The following is a 20,828-nucleotide window of genomic DNA, read 5'->3' as shown; positions in this document are numbered from 1 at the left end:
TACAGCTTTGTAGTATTTCTTGGAATTTGGGACTGTAATACCTTCAGCTTTGTCCTTTCCGAGATTGCTTTGGCTTTTCAGGGTCTTCTGTGTGTGATTCCATACAAATTTTAGGACTACTTGTTCTAGTTCTGTGAAAAATGCCGTTGGTATTTTGATAGGGATTGCATTGAATCTTTAGATTGCTTTGGGTAGTATGGACATTTTAACAGTATTTTTCCAATCCATGAGCATGGCATATCTTTCCATTTGTGTCATCTTCAGTTTGTTTCATCATTGTCTTATAGTTTTTAGAGTATAGGTCTTTCTCCTCCTTGGTTAAATTTATTCCTGGGCATTTTATTCTTTTTGGTGCAATTGTAAATGGGATTGTTTTCTTAATTTTTCTTTCTGCTATTTTGTTATTAATGTATAGAAATGCAGTAGATTTCTATATATTAATTTTGAGTCCTGCAGCTTCTGAGCAGCCAGTCCAGCAACTTCTCCCTCAACTCCATCCTCAGTGCTGAAGCTCTTATGCAGGCTGTCTTCCCGTTTCTCCTGGGTTACTCCCTACCTCCTGTCTTGCCTCAGGGCAGTTTGTTTATCCTGAAGGCTAAGTGATTCGTCTAAAATGCGTATCTACTACATGCATTTCTCCTGGATTAAACCCCTCTTTGACTTTCCATTGCCTTACGTCCAAAGCCCTTAACATGTTTCAGAAGGCTCTTAATTACTGGAGCCATTTCCTGTCTTTACTCCCCTTTCCCCTACTTTCTGCACCATACTTTCTGAAATTACTTTAACTGTTCAGTGACTCATATCTTTTCATCTGCCTAACTCCTGCCCATCTGGCAGTTCTCAGTTTAAACATTCACTTCCTTTAGGAAACGTTCCCAGAACTCTACTAGGTAGATTAGATGCGCCTGCTTTGTGTTTCCAGAGCATCCTGTATGTCTCTTAAGATGATGTTTAACACATCTTCTTCTACACTTCTGTTTAACCTGTCTTCCATACGTCACAGGAAAAAATGTCCTTCGTTCTCAAACCAAAACAACACATGGAAGTTATAAGTGCTTAATAAATTTGTGCTTAATCATTTTTGAATGATTTGATGAATTAATATCAAAGTTAGATTTATGACAAAAAGTTATTAAAAGGCCAACAAAAGATAGTCTGTGATTAAAAAAAAAAAAAAAAAAGGCAGGATGCAGGACTTGTGTTTTGGTTACAGTAGAGTAATAAGTAGTATACTTTTGCTTCCAAGATAACTATAAAACTGGAACAAATAATTGAAGCAACTGTTTTTAGGTATTGGACAACAGATGCTGCAGGGCTGTGATCTTGAGAATAGAGAAATATATGATGTGACTACGCATTCATTCTAGCTTTCTATACATGGAATTAGAACCCAACAGAGAATTGTGGTATTGCTAGGTAGATGAAACAAAGGTAGAAGTGTGGGTTTACTGAGGTGGCTGAAGGATTATAGGAAAGATACAGGAGTGGGATTGCTTTGCATAGATGGGCACCAGAAATCAGTGTAAGGGACTGTTGAATCTTTGGCTAGATACTAAGCTACGTGTGTCCAGGACAGGATTCAGTGAGGGCTAGCAGAGAACAACTAGTGGGGTAGAGGAGTGGGACTGTGAGCTGAATGGATATTCTAGAGGTTACACACTGCTGGGGGACATTTGAGTTTTGATATGCCAGAGTAAGGAGGCCTTCTGGAACCCTAGTGTTCTTTTGAGACCTCAGAAAGGCCATCCTAACAAATCTAAAATAAGCTTTGACAGAATCAAGGTGTATTTCCAATAAATTAACGCTTGCTAAAACAAAACTCAGTACTTTCTAAAGGAAGTTGACACAGGCCAAACTCCCAGTGTAGCATCTACAGTGTCCGAGAGTCTAAGATGTAATAAAAAAAAAATTAGTGGGTATATGAAGAAGCAAATGTGATCCATAACTGGGAGGAAAAAAATGCAGAGAAACAGATCTAGAGGTAACAGATTTTGGAATTAGCAGACAAGGATACATAAGTTCAACAATTTAAAGGAAAACATGGCCATATGTGTAGAGAACAATCTCAACAGAGAAAATGAAAAAAGACCCAAGAATCTCAACACATCACAAATAGTGTAAACACGTTTATGTTATATTCAAACTACTGAAAACCAAAGATAAAAAGATTTTAGCAGACTGAGGAAAAAGTAAAACATTATGCAGAGGAGAAAAATAATGACAACTCACTTGTCATCAAAAACCATCCAAGCCAGGAGATAATGAGGTGATATCTTCAAAGTGCTGGAGAATAAAATTCAGCTTAAAATTCTATATCTAGCAGAAATATCCTTCAGAAAATAAAGATGAAATGGAGTACATTTTCAGATTTTTTTTAGAAGTGACAGTTACTTGTTCATCAGCACACTTGTGCCACAAGAAATGTTAAAGGAGTTTCCTGAGGTTAAGGGGAAAAGATACTAAATTAGTCTCAGAGTAAAGGTTGCTCTAGATCCCCTTTACAATCTTTAAAAACAAAGGCTCATAAGGATCAAACCTTAAGAAACTCAACTGCATGCCTGCACAAAGTTCAATACTCATTAAAGGAGTAAAACAAAATTCTTTATTCAACAATATAAAATGCACAGTAAAAAATTACCAGCCATGCAAAGAAGCAGGGAACCCATAAACAGGAGAAAATTCAGTCATAGAATCAGATCCAAAATGAAAGAGATGATAGAATTATCAGACAGCCTTAAAACATTATTACAGATCTTATAAATGTGTAGAAAGTTGTAAAGGAAAACATAAGCATAATGAGAAAAATGCAAGATAAAATGAAAGACCCAAATAAAGCAAAAGGAGTTTTTTTTTTAAATATAGTACAGATAGGTTAAAAGTAAACAGATGGGGAAAAAAATACTAAAATATGCCAACTAATAAGAAAACTGAAGTGGCTATATTAATATCAGACAGTATACTTCAAAACCAGTAATATTAGTGGGGTAAAAAGAGACATTTTATGATCATAAAGGGGTCAGTTCACCAAGAAGATACAGCAATTCTAAATGTAAAGCTTCAATATAGAAGATACAAAAATTTATGGAACCGAAAGGAGAAATAAACAAATGTACGACCATAGTTGTGGATCTCAACACCCTTCCTGGTAGAAAAACAGGAAAAGGAGGCAAAATGTCGTCAGTAAGGATATGGAAAATTTTAGCACTATTAACCAAATTAACCTAATTGACATTTATAGGACATTCCACCAGTGAACAACAGAACGTACATTATTTTCAAGCACACACAGAACATTCACAAATATTCTGGACCATAAACAAGTGTAAATAAGTTATAAGGATTGAAGTCATACAGAGTGTGTTCTCTGACTACACTAGAATTAAACTAGAAATCAGTAACAAAACTAACTGGAAAATCTCAAGTAGCACACTTCTAAATAACCCATGGATTAAAAGAGCATAAGGGAAATTAGAAAATACTTCAAATAAAAGCATAACTTAGAAGAATTTATGGGATGTAGCTAAATAATGCTTAGAAATTTATAGACTCCTAGAGGAGAACATAGGCAGTAACCTCTTCGACATCGGCCACAGCAACTTCTTTCAAGACACGGCTCCAAAGGCAAAGGAAACAAAAGCGAAAATGAACTTTTGGGACTTCATCAAGATTAAAAAGCTTCTGCACAGCAAAGGAAACAGTCAACAAAACAAAGAGGCAACCCATAGAATGGGAGAAGATACTTGTAAATGACACTACAGACAAAGGGCTGATATCCAAGATCTATAAAGAACTTCTCAAACTCAACACCCAAAAAACAAGTCAAAAATAGACATTGGGGAGGGTATGTGCTATGGTGAGCACTGTGAATTGTGTAAGACTGTTGAATCACAGACCTGTACCTCTGAAACAAATAATACATTATATGTTAAAAAAAAAAAAAAAAAGATAGCAGGAAGGGAAAAATGAAGGGGGGGAAATCGGAGGGGGAGACAAACCATGAGAGACTATGGACTCTGAGAAACAAACTGAGGGTTCTAGAGGGGAGGGGGGTGAGGGGATGGGTTAGCCTGGTGGTGGGTATTAAAGAGGGCACGTACTGCATGGAGCACTGGGTGTTATACGCAAACAATGAATCATGGAACACTACATCAAACACTAATGATGTAATGTATGGTGATTAACATAACATAATAAAAAAAAAATGGGCAGAAGACATGAACAGACACTTCTCCAAAGAAGACATACAAATGGCTAACGGACACTTGAAAAAATGTTCATCATCATTAGCCATCAGGGAAATTCATATCAAAACCACATTGAGATACCACCTTACACCAGTTAGAATGGCAAAAATTGACAAGGCAAGAAACAACAAATGTTAGAGAGGTTGTGGAGAAAGGGGAACCCTCTTACACTGTTGGTGGGAATGCAAGTTGGTACAGCCACTTTGGAAAACAGTGTGGAGGTTCCTCAAAAAATTAAAAATAGAGCTACCCTTTGACCTAGCAATTGCACTAATGGGTATTTACCCCAGAAACACAGATGTAGTGAAAAGAAGGGCCATATGCACCCCAACGTTCATAGCAGCAATGTCCACAATAGCCAAGCTGTGGAAAGAGTCCAGATGCCCTTCAACAGACGAATGGATAAAGAAGATGTGGTCCATATATACAATGGAATATTACTCAGCCATCGGAAAGGATGAATACCCAACTTTTGCATCAACATGGATGGAACTGGAGGGGATTATGCTAAGTGAAATAAGTCAAGCAGAGAAAGTCAATTATCATATGGTTTCACTTATTTGTGGAACATAAGGAATAGCATGGAGAACATTAGGAGAAGGAAGGGAGAAATGAAGGGGGGGAATCAGAGGGGGAGATGAACCATGAGAGACTATGGACTCCAGGAAACAAACTGAGGGTTTTAGAGGGGAGGAGGGTGGGGGATGCGTTAGCCTGGTGATCGGTATTAAGGAGGGCACATATTGCATGGAGCACTATGTTATACGCAAACAATGAATCATGGAGCACTACATCAAAAACTAATGATGTACTGTATGGTGACTGACATAATGAAAAAAAAAAAGGAAATTTATAGAATCAAGTGTTAGAAAAGAAAAAATATCTGAAATTAATGACCTGAGAGCTTCCATCTTAAGAAGCTTGAAAAAGACAAGCTAATTAAACTCAAAATAGGCAAAGGGGAGAAATTAAATAAAGATAAGAGCAAAAATAAGTGAAATAGAATACAAAGACAGCAGAGAAAACCAGTGAAACCTTGTTTTTTTCTTTAAAAAAATGAAATTAATAAACCTCTAAGCAGCATGATCAAGAAAAAGAAGACAGAAATTATCAATATTCAGAGTAAACAAGGCAATATCACTACAGATCCTACAGGCACTATATAGGTAATAAGACAATATTGTTAGCAACTTTATGCCAGTACATTCAACTTAGATGAAATGGACAAATTCTATTAAGGACACCAACTACTAAAGGTCACCCAAGAAAAAAATATTCCTATTGAAGAAATTAACAGTTAAAAACCTCATGATGAGAGAACTTCAGGACCTGAGGATTTCCCTGAATTCTACCAAACATTTTGGGAAGAAATAGTGTCAATTCTACACAAACTTTCAGAAAAGAGAGGCAGAGGAAATATGTCCCAACTCATTTTATGAGGCTAACATTACCCTGATACCAAAACCAAAGACATTACAGGAGAACTGCGGATACCCCTGATGAACAAAAATGCAAAAATCCATAGGAAAATGGTAACCAACCAAATTCATTAATATGCAAATAGAAATACTATACCATGAATAAGTTGGGTTTATCTTAGGAATGCAAGTTTGTTTAACATTTGAAAACCGATCAATGTAGTTTGCCACTGATTAACAGAATAAAGGAGAAAAATCATATGAGCATCAGTAAGCACAAAAACATTTAAATTCATGAAGTTCCTGGGTGGCTAAGTCTGCTGAGCATCTGACTCTTGGTTTCTGCTCAGGTCATGATCTCATGAGTCATGAGATCTAACCCCACGGTGGGCTCCCTGCTCAGCGGGGAGTCTGCTTGAAGATTCTCTTCCTCTTCTCCACCCGCTTGTGCTTGAGCTCACGCTCTCTAAAATAAATAATCTTTAAAAACAAAATAAAATAAATTCAGTATTCATGGTAAAAACTCAGCGCCTTCCTTCATCCCTAACTAATTCAGTACATAAGCCAGTTGGTGAAGCTGAGGGAGGAAGGCATCCACAGAAGGTAACTGTGGCATCCTGGTTGGGAATTGGAGTCCAAGTGAGGAATGTAGGAGTCTATAGTAATATTTTTTTAAATGAAAATAAAAAATGAGGAAAAGCCAAAACCCTTATAGTAGAATCTTAACAAATAAATGTAGGAGAAATAATGGAACTAGAAAATTACTATTTGATAGCTATCATAGAAATAGTTCATTCAGGTAAGAAACATTAATAGATGCTAAAACTAGTGGAAGAAAGTGTGATGAGGTATGAGATATTAACATGGTCTCCATGTATCTCCCAAATATTTATTAATAGTGAAGTATAAAAAATAATTTTATGGTAGAGAAGTGTGACAGATACCACCATTATCCCAATAATGGGTTAAATTGAAATCATGTCCCATTCGACAAGATGCAATGAAAGGAACACACGTCACTTCTGTAATATTCCTGCCAAAGGTGCATAATCTTATTCTAGTCATGAGGAAATATTAGACAAACCCAAATTTTGGGAAATAGTCTATGAAATAATGTTTTATAATTTTCAAAGTTATCAGTCATGAAAGTCAAGGAAAATCTGAGGAACTGTCCCAGACTGAAAGAAACTAGAGGCATGACAACAATATGTAATTCTGAACGGTGTGTAATACAATATATAATTCTGACCTGTCATACACTATATAATCCTTTTGTTGTAAAGGGCATATTGGAACAATCGGCAAAACTTGAATGGAATCTGGGGACCATATGGTAGTAATACATCACTCTAAATTTCCTGATTTTTATGTTTGACAGTGTCCCTATTTTGTAGGAAATATTGATGGGACATCAAATCAGCAACTTAATCTCAATTGGTTCAGGGGAGAAAAGTTCTATATATTGTATTTTTACTTTTCTGTAAGCTTGTGTATGTTTTTAAACTGTTGGAAAACACTTTTGATAAGAAGGTAAAATTTATTTATTTGAAAAATCTACATACCTGATCTCCTAATGATAACTGAATAACAGAAAATAAACAATTTTAGTAGATCAATTAAAGAGTATCCTTTTCTTCCTATATATTGAGTAGCATGTAAAACTGTCACTCATTTTGGATGTTTGTTTTTCTTTTTTTTCTAATTTTTGGTAAGATTGCTTGTGTCTTTTCTTTTAGAACGAATGTTCTGATACTTACTAAGGTAGCATAATTTTTCTCCGTTTATCTTCAAAGGTTGCTCAAGAAACAGATGTTAGAGCCCAGATTCGTCTGCAGTTTCGTGATGTCAATGGAGAACTTATAGCTGTACAGAGATCTATGGTGTGTACTCAGAAAAGCAAAAAGACAGAATTTAAAACCCTGGAAGGAGTCATCACTAGAACAAAGTAGGTGTTTATTTATATTTGAATATCTCTTCATTTTCAGTCATTTAGGTTCATAAGAACCTAATGGGTTTTTTCCCATTATTTTAGGGGAGCGTGTTAATTGTTTTAAACAGACTTTATTTTTTAGAGCAGTTTTAGGTTCTCAGCAAAACTGAGCAGAAAGTAGAGTTCCTGTGTACTCCCTGCCCCTTCACATGTATAGCTTCTTCCGCTATGAACATTTGTTGTTTGATCTATTTATCAGTTGAACAGAATGATCCCATTAAAGATTTAGTGATAATGCTACATTCCTTTGAGTAATTTATGAACAGTTGCTCAGTTGAAGGTGCACAATCACTCAAATATAGATTGAATGAATGGAAAATGCTAGTATCATGTGTAGGAGTGGGTGAGATGAGAAGCATACCAATAGGAAAGAGAGAATTCGTCCCTTTCGACTGTTACCTTTGTTGGAGGGAGGTATGTTGTAATGGGAATGGATTTTGGAATTAGCCTGCGCTGGCTTCGAAGCTTTATCCTTGTTGAGCACATTACTTAATTGTCCCCTTGCCCCTCCCTTTTACTTGTTCATTTATTTGTTCAACTAATGAAGTAATTCCTTTAATTAATAACGTTTAGCACCTAATATTTGCTAGAGGCAGGATTTTAGCTACTGGCTCCTTAAGCAGGTTTGTTTCCTTGGCGTTTAAACACCCTCAGGTCTCTCCCACACCCCTTGAATTTCATTCCATGCCAATTACTGTCTGTCTCCATCTTCCCCTTTCCAGCCAGTCTTCTCAAGAAGAGTTGTTGATACTGTCTCCATTTCTGTTCTTCCTCCTCACTCCTCCTCCAGCCCAATTTTATTCCTCTACTGAAACAGTTCTAACTAAGGTCACAGGTACCTTCTACGTTAATTAGGATAATGCTATTGCTTTACAAAATAGATCTCATAGCAAGCCTGTGTTTTCTTATTTGTAAAATAGAGATTCATTATTACTACATATATCTTAGCTGTTCTAAGGATTGAGCTAATGCATATAAAACACTTAACAGGTAGTAAGAGCTCATGTATTAGTTTTCCATGACTGCAAAACAAACCACAAACTTAGTGGTTTAAAACAATACACATTTATTATCTTACAGTTCTGTAATTTATAAATCTGAATTGGGTCTCACTGGCTTAAAATCAAGATGTTGGCAGGGCTGTGTTCCTTTCTGCAGGCTCCAGGGAAGATCTGTTTCCGTGCCCTTTCTTTTACAGTCCACCCACATTCCTTGGCTCATGACCCTCCTTCATCTTCAAAGCCAGCAATAGTGGGCAGAGTTCTCACAGTACATCACTCTGACCTTCTCTTCTGCCTCCCTCTCCCAATTAAGGACCGTTGTGATTGTGTTGACCCACCAAAATAATCCAGGGTAATTCCTCTATTTAGGGTCTAGGTGATAAGCAACCTTAACTCCATCTATAATCGTTATTCTGCCATGTAACCGAACAGATTCACAAATTCCAGGGATTAGAATGTAAGTATCTTTGAAGGGCCATTGTTCTGTGCACTGTAATTCAGTAAATGGTAGCTGTTAATAACTTCTTGAAAATCTTTAATAGTCTTCCATGACACGACACTGTTCTCTTCTTCACGGCCACATCCTACCCAGCCACTAAAGGTAGGAGTTGGACAGGCTCCTAGATCCTCTCCTATTTCTGCTCTATATTCTCTTCCTAGTTAATCTCATTCATATCCATTGCTCAAATTACTGTATATTTATAGATGACTCAGAGATTTAGGTCTCCAGACCTTTATTTCTAGACCTATGTACGCAACTGCCTTTCTCATGTTCTACCAGCTCTTTCAAAGACACCTCAGATTCAAAAAGTTCAAAACCAAGCTCATGAGTCTTTCCCCTTGACACCTAAAAAACCTCCCACAACCTGATACTCTTGCAGTGCTCCTCATCGCAGTGAATGGCACTCCCGTCAGTCCACTGACACAAACCAATAACCTGTCTCTCTTGACACCTCATTATCAGGTCCTATGGATTTAACCTAAATGTCTCTTGAGTCTTTCCATCTGTGCAATGACCATTCTAGTTCAAGCTACCATCATCTTTCCCTGGTCTAATGTAATAACCTCCTGTTCTGTGTCCATTCTATACCCCTACAAAACATTCTCAGTGTATTCGGTGTAGTATTTTCAAAGCACATATTGGAATATATAAATGATAGTAAATACAGACACTACTTCTGCCCACCTAATCTAGTTATTAACACATTCTGCACAGAAGATAGGAAAGAAAATGTTGAATATGTCCTTCTTATGAAAGATACTGAGACATCTCTTGGAATCCAAGGGCAGGGATGCTCCTGGCCCTACTTATAATGATGTAGGGAACTCATCTTTTATTTATTTTTTATTTTTATTTTTTGAGGGGAACTTATCTTTTAAAAGACCCTAAGACACTTCTGTCTGTTGGATTGCTTTGTCAGTGTGACCTTAGAAGTTGAGGTCTACTGATTAAGAATCCTCCTTGGATTTGCTTAGGTGAGCATCACTAAAGTTTGCCTTTGTTCTCTCTTTACAATGTGTCTCTTACTGAACAGTTCCTATAAACAATACAGTCTTTAGATGTCTTTGTTTAAGGCACTGTTGCCTGTCTGCTGTGGATCATCCTGTTTTATTCTTTTAAGTCTCTTATTTTTCTTATTTTTAAATTCTGGGGTTGGAAGATAGTTTCCTCTGTTTATTGTCTATAAATATTTTAAATTACTGTATTTCGAAGTCCAAACATGTAAAAAAAATTAATTCTTGCATCATTTCCTGTCCTGTGCTGTTTTACATACTTTTTCATCATTGAACTGCTGAATCATTTAAACTTTTTACCATGAGGAACCTATTGTAATGGGATGGATGAGAGGACTTTTTTTTTTTCCTTCTTCTTTTTTCTTTTCTTTTTCTTTCTTTTCTTTTTTTTTTTTAACAAGTACAGTGTAAAGGAATGATTAAACAGGTACAAATGGAGGGGTTTGGGTTTTTTTTTTTTTTTTTTACATAAATTCTCGATTTTTGTTTTCTGTAGGCATGGTGAGAAGGTCAGTCTCAGCTCTAAGTGTGCAGAAATTGACCGAGAGATGATAAGTTCTCTTGGGGTTTCCAGGTCTGTGCTAAATAATGTCATTTTTTGTCACCAAGAAGACTCTAATTGGCCTTTAAGTGAAGGAAAGGCTCTGAAGCAAAAATTTGATGAGATTTTTTCAGCAACAAGGTTTGTAACCTTTAGCGAGACTTTATAAAAACCCATTAAGTTATTGAGCCATGGTTGCAATTTGGATGCTTCTTTTTTAAAAGAGAAAATGTTTTAAAAGTAAAAAAGTCATTAGTTATTACCTGTCATCCAGTAACAACCACTAGGCATATTTCCTTTCTGTTTTCATTCTGTACATCTTTATTGACCTGTTGATAATTTATATGTAACTTTTTCATTTACCATTACATCATAAGCATTTTCTAAGTTATTAATAACTCTTTTTAAATGTCATCTTAACAACTATGTAATATTCCATTGTTTAAATCTACTGTAATTCCCTTGAACAGAAGTTTGATTTTTATTTAATATCTCCAAAGGTACATAAAAGCCTTGGAAACACTGCGGCAGGTACGACAGACACAAGGTCAGAAAGTAAAAGAATGTCAAACAGAACTAAAATATTTGAAGCAAAATAAGGAAAAAGCTTGTGAGATACGTGACCAGATTACTAGTAAGGAAGCCCAGTTAACATCATCAAAGGAAATTGTCAAATCCTATGAAAATGAACTTGATCCATTGAAGGTAAGAAGGTCATCTTTTATCATGGTAGCATCCCTTAAAGCACTTTATTTTTATATAAATTTGAATGTTGTATATATTTCTTGAAAAAAATATCACTCTATAATGTTATGGTTAATATCTTAGTTCTGTATTGGGTGGTTAGTCTTAGAATTGCCCAAAGAGCTTGAATTTGAGAGTAAACAAATTCATACCATCATACTAAGTTACTGAGGTACATCTTTAGTTGTTGAATAATGACCCAACCTTACACATTACTGTATTCTTAAGGAGATTTTTTTTTTTTTAGATTTTATTTATTTATTTGACAGAGAAACAGCCAGAGAGGGAACACAAGCAGGGGGAGTGGGTGAGGGAGAAGCAGGCTCCTGGCTGAGCAGGGAGCCCGAAGCGGGGCTCGATCCCAGGACCCTGGGATCATGACCTGAGCCGAAGGCAGATGCTTAAGGACTGAGCCACCCGGGTGCCCCGAGATTTTTTTTTTTAATTGACACATCTTTCCAGGGAATTTTTATAATTTTCAGGATTTTCTTGACGTTGCATAAAATTTGGAATTGATGCATAACATGTTGATATATCTGACAGTTTTCTAAACTCTTGTGGTTTATAAGAAAGGCCATAAAGACCATAAATAAAAATGTACGCTTCCTAAACATTTATTGTTTCCTGTGTGCAAGGGGTATACAAGGTATACTGTGCTTGGGATTACAGGTACAAGGAGAACTACAGTTATGTCCTTGCTCTTAAAGTGTTCCTAGCCTAAATAAGTAAGAGCATCCTTGAAAATGGCCATTTTCTAGGTTTCAAATAGTAGAAGAATTTTTTTAAAATTATTTAAAAGTTAACTGATTTGGCTCTTAAATTCATCTCTAAATACTGGTATAGATTATTTTTTAAATTTTATTTATTTATTCATTCATTCATTCATTTTAAAAAGTTTTTATTTTAATCATCTGATGGTCATCATGACAAAGATATTCCTTAATCCCCATCATCTATTTCACCTATCCTCCTACCCACTTCCCCTCTGGTAATCATCAGTTTGTTCTCCATAGTTAAGTCTGTTTCTTGGAGCACCTGGGTGGCTCAGTCAGTTAAGCCTCTGCCTTTTGCTCAGGTCACGATCCCAGGGTCCTGGGATCAAGCCCCACATGGGGCTCCCTTCTCGGTGGGGAGCCTGCTTGTCCCTCTCCCTCTGCCGCTCCCCCCTGCTTGTGTTTGCTCTTTCTCTTTCTCTTTCTCTGTCAAATAAATAAATAAAATCTTTAAAAAAAAAAAAGTCTATTTCTTATTTTGTCTCCTTTTTTATTTTGCCTTTGTTCGTTTTGTTTCTTAATTCCATGTATGAGTGAAATCAAATTAGTCTTTCTCTGACTTGTTTCACTTAGCATTCTACTATCTAGTTCCATCCATGTTGTTGTAAATGGCCAGATTTCATTCTTTTTTTATGGCTGAGTAATAGTCCATTGTCTCTATATATCACATCTTTATCCATTCTTCAGTCGATGGCACTTGGGCTGCTTCCATATCTCAGCATTGTAAATAATGCTGCTATAAACATAGGGGTGCATGTATCCCTTCGAATTGAGTGTTCTTGTGTACTCTGGGTAATACCCAGTAGTGCAATTGCTGGATCATAAGGTAGTTCTATTTTTAACTTCTTACTGTTTTCCAGAGTGGCTGCCGCAGTTTGCATTCCCACCAGTAGTGCACAAGCGTTCCTTTTTCTCCACATCCTCAATACCATCTTGTGATTTTACCTATTCTCACAGGTGTGAGATGGTATCTCATTGTAGTTTTGATTTGCATTTCCCTGATGAACAGTAATGTTGAGCATCTTTTCATGTGTCTACCATCTTGATGTCTTCTTTGGAGAAATGTCTGTTCATGTCTTATGCCCATTTTTTAATTGGATTATTTGTTTTTCGGGTGTTGAGTTGTATCAGTTCTTTATATGTTCCGAATACTAGCCCTTTATTGGATATGTCATTTGTAAATATCTTCTCCCATTCCATAAGTTACTTTTTAGTTTTGATGTCTTCTTTGTGCAGAAGCTTTTTATTTCAATGTAATCCCAATAGTTTATTTTTGCTTTTGTTTCCCTTCCCTGAAGGGATCTGTGTGGAAAAAAGTTGCGGTGGCCTATGTTGGAGAAATTACTGCCTGTGCTCTCTTCTAGGACTTTTATAGTTTAAAGTCTCACATTTAGGTCTTTAATCTATTTTATTTTTGTGTATGGTGTAAGAAAGTGGTCCAGTTTAATTCTTTCACATGTAGCTGACCAGTTTTCGCAATACCATTTGTCGAGCAGTCTTTTTTCCTTTGGATATTCTTTCCTGCTTTGTCGAAGATTAGTTGACCATATTATTGTGGGTTAATTTCTGGATTTTCTGTCCTATTGATCTGTGTGTCTGTTTTTGTGCCAGTACTATACTATTTTGATCACTACAGCTTTGTAATATAATTTGAAGTCTGGAATTGCGACGTCTCCAGTTTTGCTTTTCTTTTTCAAGATTGCTGTGGCTCTTCGGGGTTTTGTGGTTCCGTAGATTTTTGGATTGTTTATTCTAGTTCTGTGAAAAATGCTGTTGGTATTTTGATAGGGATTGCATTAAATCTGTAGATTGCTTTGGGTGGTATAGACATTTCAACAGTATTTGTTCTTCCAATCTATGGGCATGGAATGTCGTCCCACTTCTTTGGGTCATTTTCATTTTCTTTCATCAGTATTCTATGGTTTTCAGAGTACAGGTCTTTCACCTCTTTGGTTAGGTTTACTCCTAGGTGTCTTATTATTTTTGGTGCAATTGTAAATGGGATTGTTTTCTTAATTTCTTTTTCTGCTGCTTCATTATTGGTGTATAGAAATATAATTGGTTTTGTTTCCTTTGATTTTACTGAATTTGTTTATCAGTTCTAATAGTTTTTTGATGGTCTTTCTGGTTATATACGTATATATGTACTATATACATATATGTAGTATGTATAATATACATGTAGTATACACATATATGTATAGTATGTACACTGTGTTGTTTAGTATGTTTACCATAGTATGTATATAGTATACCATATGTTTATAATATATAGTATCATGTCATCTGCCAATAGTCAAAATTTTACTTCTTCCTTACCAGTTTGGAGGCCTTTTGTCTCTTTTAGTTGTCTGATTGCTGTGGCTAGGACTTGTATTACTATATTGAATAAAAGTTTTGTTCCTGACCTTGGGGAATGGCTCTCAGTTTTTCCCCATTGAGGATGGTGTTAGCTGTGTGTTTTTCATAGATGGCCTTTATTATGTTGAGGTATGTCCCCTCTAAACCTACTTTTTTGAGAGTTTTTATCATGAATGGATGTTGTATTTGTCAAATGCTTTTTCTGCGTCTATTGAAATGATCATAAGGTTCTTACCCTTTGTCTTATTGATGTGACGCATCATACTGATTGATTTGCAAATATTGAACCAAGCTTGTAACCCAGAAATAAATACTACTTGATCATGGTGAATGATTTTTTTTTTTTTTTTAAGATTTTATTTATTTACTTGAGAGACAGGGAAAGACAAAGCATGAGCAGTGGGGAGGAGGCAGAGGGAGACCAAAGGCAGATGCTTAACTGACTGAGCCACCCAGGTGCCCTGATTATTTATTGTTGGATTCGGTTTGCTAGTATTTTGTTGAGGATTTTTACATCTATGTTCATCAGAGATATTGGCCTGTAGTTCTCTTTTTTTTATGGTGTCTTTATCTGGTTTTGGTATATGTCGAACTTACTTGTGAAGCCATGTGGTCCTGGAGTTTTGTTTGTTGGGAGTTTTTGTTTTGTTTTTTAAGGTTTTATTTATTTGTGAGAGAGAGAGAAATCACGAGCTGGCGGGGGAGGGGGGAAGAGGTTTGTTTGGGTTTTGTTTGCTCTTTCTCTAGCACCTTTAGGTGTAAGGTTAGGTTGTTTATTTGAGATATGTCTTCTTTAGGTAGGTCTCTATTGCTATAAATTTCCCTCTTAGAACAACTTCTGCTATGTCCCAACAATTTTGAACTGTTGTGTTTCATTTTCATTTGTTTCCATGTACTTTTTTAAAAAGTTTTATTTATTTTTTTTAGTAATCTCTTCACCCAGCATGCGGCTTGAATTTACAACCCTGAGATCAGGAGTCGCACGCTCCTCCAACCGAGCCTACCATGTACCCCTCCACGTACTTTTTTGTTTCTTCTTTTATTTTCTGGTTGACCCATTCATTGTTTAGTAGCATGTTATTTAATCCCTGTGTATTTAGTGCCACATTTTTTCTTGTGACTGATGTCTAGTTTCACAGCTTTGGGGTCAGAAAAGATGTGCCTCCTGAATCTGGTATCTCCTTAATCTCTTCCGGATTAAGGAAGTTTTCAGCTATTATTTCTTCAGATAAATTCTCTGCCCCATTTTCTCTCTCTTCTTCTTCTGGGACTCCTATAATACAAACGTTATGTTTGGTGGAGTCACTGAGTTCCCAAAGTCTGTTCTCTTTCTTTTTTTTTTTTTTTAAGATTTTATTTATGTATTTGTCAGAGAGAGAGCACAAGCAGGGGGAGCGGCAGGCAGAAGGAGAAGCAGGCTCCCCGCTGAGCAAGGAGCCCGATGTGGTACTTGATCCCAGGACCCTGGAATCATGACCTGAGCCTAAGGCAAACGCTCAACCGACTGAGCCACCCAGGCGTCCCTGTCTGTTCTCATTTTGCATAATTCTTTTTTCTTCCTTTTATTCAGTTTGATGACTTTCCATTAGTCTCTTTTGTGGGTCACTGTATCTTTCTTCTGCTTCTTCCAGCCTGCTGTTCATTCCATCAAATGTGTTTCTCATTTCATTTATTGAGCCCTTTATCTCTGCTATGTTATTCATTATCTCTGTGTTAATGGTCTCAGTGATGTCTTCCCCTCTTTTCCCAAGTCCAGTGAGTATCCTTATCATCATTGCTTTAAATTCTCCAACAGGCATGTTACTTATTTCTGTTTCACTTAGATCTCTAGCTGTGGCTTGTCCTGTTCTTAGATTTGGGACAAATACTTCTGTCTTCTCGTTTTGTCTAAGTCTCTGTGCCTGTTACTGTGTGTCAGGGAAGTCAGCTATGTTTCCTATTTTTGAGGGGAATGCCTTTATGAAGAAGAGGTCGTCTTATAGTGCCCTGCAGTGTAGTGTCCCCTGTTCTCTGGAGCCTGGTGCTTGTGGAAGCATCTCCTATGTGTGCTTCATGTGCTCCACTTTTGTATCCTAGCCACTTTATCCTTCAAACCAGTCATTTGCAGAGGCTGTCTCTACCTGTTGTGGGCATTGTTGGGTCCCTGGCCTGATTGTGGCACATTTTAACTACGTGTACTCTGTTCTGCTTGTGAAATGAGATCTATCACCACTGCCACTGGAACCGAGGCTCCGCAAAACTCCTGCGTCAGGAGATGCGATCTTGGCAGGGGTTTGGGCCAGTCTTCTTGGGGAGGGGAGCTGCTGCACTGGGACTAAGGTGAGGGTGATTGGGAGCAGAGGTTCCACTGGGGCGTTGGGGGGCATGGCTTAGTGTAAGTAAGTTAGGTAGCAAGTGTCAGGGCTGGGCTGGTTCCTGCAGATGGCCCTCTGCTTATGCTTAGGGATGGGGAGGGAAATGGTGCCTGCCAGTTCCTTTGTTCCTGGAGCAGTCTCTGAATGAACATTGCCTCTCGAGGACATGCTCTGAGAGGAGCAACTAACCTCCCCACTGTGTGCCCCAGGCACTCTTCAAATTGCTGTTTCTGTGGCTGTTTGCCCCACATTTTCTCCAAGAGCAGCCCCAATGCCCTTTGAGCTTTCCCAGAGCCAAACACGTTGACCTTTAAAACTCCAGGCTCCACTAGTTGCAAAAACTCAAAAAATTCAGGCCCTCTCGCTTTCCAGGTGAATTGCTATGGGGATTTGTTTTCTCTTGTGTGCTTCCCTGAGTGTTAGTCTATCTTCTCACCCTTCTCAGTGACTGCTTCTCCTTCCCCACCCCAGGGGCCATAAACTGCATCTCTGCACTTCCTGTCTTCTTCACTGTGACTTCTTCTCTACCTTTAGTTGTGGAGTTTGTTCTGCCAGGCTTCAGATAGATTTCTGGGGTATTAAGGATGATTTGATAGTTATCTACTTGTATTTGTGGGGTGAGGTGAGCCTAGGGTCCTCCTACTCCATTGCCATCTTCCAACCTCCTGGTATAGATTTTTGAATTGTAAACTAGAAAAGCTTTGGTTTTATTTCTGTTCCAGTACCCATTGACATTATTGCATTATTTAGTGAATATTGTTTTTTGCGTAGCACTGTGCCAGGTGCTCTTGGGGATGATGAGGCCAAAAACTTGGACCTTGCTTTTAAAGAACTTAAAATCTATTAGGAGAAACAAGGAAACTTTTTAAGAAGATAGGATCACAAAGGAGTAATTTGAAGAGCTATGCAAATAATATCATTTAAAGCATAGATTCTTTTTTTTTTTTTTTTTAATTTTTTTTTATTGTTATGTTAATCCCCGTACATTACATCATTAGTTTTAGATATAGTGTTCCATGATTCATTGTTTGTGCATAACACCCAGTGCTCCATGCAGAACGTGCCCTCCTCAATACCCATCACCAGGCTAACACATCCTCCCACCCCCCTCCCCTCTAGAACCCTCAGTTTGTTTTTCAGAGTCCATCGTCTCTCATGGTTCTTCTCCCCCTCCGATTTCCCCCCCTTCATTCTTCCCCTCCTGCTACATTTTTCTTCTTTTTTTCTTTCTTAACATATATTGCATTATTTGTTTCAGAGGTACAGATCTGAGATTCAACAGTCCTGCACAATTCACAGCACTTACCAGAACACATACCCTCCCCAGTGTCCATCACCCAGTCACCCCATCCCTCCCACCCCACCCCCCACTCCAGCAACCCTCAGTTTGTTTCCTGAGATTAAGAATTCCTCATATCAGTGAGGTCATATGATACATGTCTTTCTCTGTTTGACTTATTTCGCTCAGCATAATACCCTCCAGTTCCATCCACGTCGTTAAAGCATAGATTCTTTAGGAGCTAAAAGGTGGTGTCTGTAGCACAAGTGAGGAAAGAAAAAATAGATAAATTGGACTTCCTCAAAATAAAAAACTTGTTTTGCAGACTACATCATTGAGAAGCAAAACGACAACCCACAAAAAGGGAGAAAATAATTGCCAATCATATATCTGAAAAGGGACCTTTTTCTGGAATATATAACGAACTCTATATAACTCAATAATTAAAAAAATAACAAATTGAAAATGTGCAAAGGATCTAAATAGATGTTTCTCTAAAGAAGGTATCTATGTGTCCAAAGACACATGAAAAGATATTTGACATCATTATTCTTCAGGAACATACAAATCAAAATCACAGAGTGGCTGTAAATCAAAAAGACGTATAATTAGTGTTAATAAGGATAGGGAGAAATTGGAACCCTCATATATGCTGGTGGGAATGTAAAATGATGCATCCGACATTGGAAAACAGTTCAGCAATTCCTTGAAATGTTAAACATAGAGTTAACATATGATCCAGCAATTTTACTCCTTAAGTATCTTACTCCCAGGGGCGCCTGGGTGGCTCAATCATTAAGTGTCTGCCTTCGGCTCAGGTCATGATCCCTGGGATGGAGCCCCACATCAGGCTTCCCCACTCAGCAGGAAGCCTGCTTCTCCCTCTCCCACTCCCCCTGCTTGTGTTCCCTCTCTTGCTGTCTCTTGTCTGTCAAATAAATAAATAAAATCTTAAAAAAATATCTTCTACCCAAGAGAAATTAAAAAAATTCATCTATACAAAACTTGTATAGGGACGTTCATAGCAGCATTATTCATAATAGCCAAAAAATGGAAACAACTCAGTTGTCCGTTTACTGCTGAATAAAATGTGGCATACCCTTACATTGGAATATTATTCAGCCATAAAAAGGAATGAAGTTCTGATACATGCTACAACAGGCAAGAACCTCGAAAACACATTAAGTGAAGGGAGCCAATTACAAAAGATCACATATTATACGATTCCATTTATTTGAAATGTCCAAAATAGGCAAATCTAGAGAGAAAATTGATTGTGTAGGGTAGGTGGTAGAGAGGAATGAACAGTGACTGCTAATTGGCATAGTTTCCTTTTTGGAAGTTGAAATACCCTAAGATTAGGTTGTGGTAATGGTTGCACGACTCTGTGAATATACTAAATAGTGTTAAATTGTACACTTTAAACAGGTGGATTATGGGCACCTGGGTGGCTCAGTCTGTTAAGTGTCTGCCTTCGGCTCAGGTCATGATCCCCGGGTCCTGGGATCAAGCCCCACATAGGGCTCTCTGCTCAGCGGGGAGCCTGCTTCTCCCTCTCCCTCTGCCTGCCACTCCCCCTGCTTGTGCTCTCTCTCTCTCTCTTTGTCAAATAAATAAATAAAATCTTTAAAAAAATACACAAACAGATGGGTTATATGGTATGTGAAATCTATCTCAGTAAAGCTGTTAAAAAAGGGGGGTGGTCTTGAAGAGAAATCTGTCACAAAGCCTTCAGGGGAGGAGGGATGGCTGAACTGGGCCTTAAAGGATGGGGAAAAATCAAACTGACAGAGTAGAAGGCGTTGTATGTTTGTTTGTATTTTTATTTTTTCTTTTAAAAGTAGTATGTGCTCACAGTGAAAAAAAATTATAGGAAAATATGAGTTGAAAAGTAAGAGGTGCTCTTCCAACTCATTTCTGACCTTCCAAATACAGCCTATCAGCAGTTTTTCTTTTTTTGTATAAATACATTATAAATGTATTTACATCCACATTTTTATATATTTTCACACATGCAACTTATCAAAACAGAATCACGTGAGGAAGAGCCTAAGTTAAGTAAACCAGAATAAAATGAGAGAGAGAATTGCATTCAGATTATGGAGAACCAGTGGGCTTAGAATTTAGTTTAATAGACAAAAGAATGATAAATTATGATAAATGTTAGGATGAGTTATTGTGATTACTGTGTATAGATGTTGCATGGTAATACCCAAGACCCTGGAACACATTTTATCTTCTTTAGAAGCAGCATGGTTAGAAAGATGACAGGCACACATAAGGTAGAAAAGACAAGAGGCGTAAGGGCTCTGAGGAATAAGAAAGAGAATTTTGTCTGAGATGGCCAGAGGGGATTACATTGGAATTAATTGGGGATATGATTTTGTTGATCATAAATGGGTAAGTAATTAGAGATGTAGGGACAGTGAAAAAGCAAGCTGTTCTTGAACAGTATCAATGAAATCCATATAGTTGAAATGGAACATTTATTGTAAGGAAAGAATGTGAAGGTATGGCAAAGAGATAACAACTGGTATTTGTTGAGTGATGCCAGGATTCTTTTTTTTTTTTTTTTTTTTAAAGATTTTATTTATTTATTTGACAGAGA

At 37.3% G+C, this 20,828-nt stretch overlaps 1 protein-coding gene across 1 annotated transcript in view; it reads left to right on the top strand.

Moving 5' to 3' along the window:
• The window catches only part of RAD50 (RAD50 double strand break repair protein), an 83,662-nt gene that overhangs the window by 10,818 nt on the left and 52,016 nt on the right, over window positions 1-20,828 (top strand). The window contains exons 3-5 of the mRNA XM_032425195.1: window positions 7,456-7,607; window positions 10,665-10,850; window positions 11,210-11,414. Of these exons, the coding sequence (XP_032281086.1) occupies window positions 7,456-7,607; window positions 10,665-10,850; window positions 11,210-11,414 (543 nt within the window). The remainder of the gene's footprint in view (window positions 1-7,455; window positions 7,608-10,664; window positions 10,851-11,209; window positions 11,415-20,828) is intronic.

Source organism: Phoca vitulina, unplaced genomic scaffold, assembly GCF_004348235.1.
Source record: "Phoca vitulina isolate PV1807 unplaced genomic scaffold, GSC_HSeal_1.0 scaffold32, whole genome shotgun sequence".
In the NCBI taxonomy this organism is placed as follows: Eukaryota; Metazoa; Chordata; class Mammalia; order Carnivora; family Phocidae; genus Phoca; species Phoca vitulina.
This window is presented reverse-complemented; position numbering and strand designations above follow the sequence as displayed.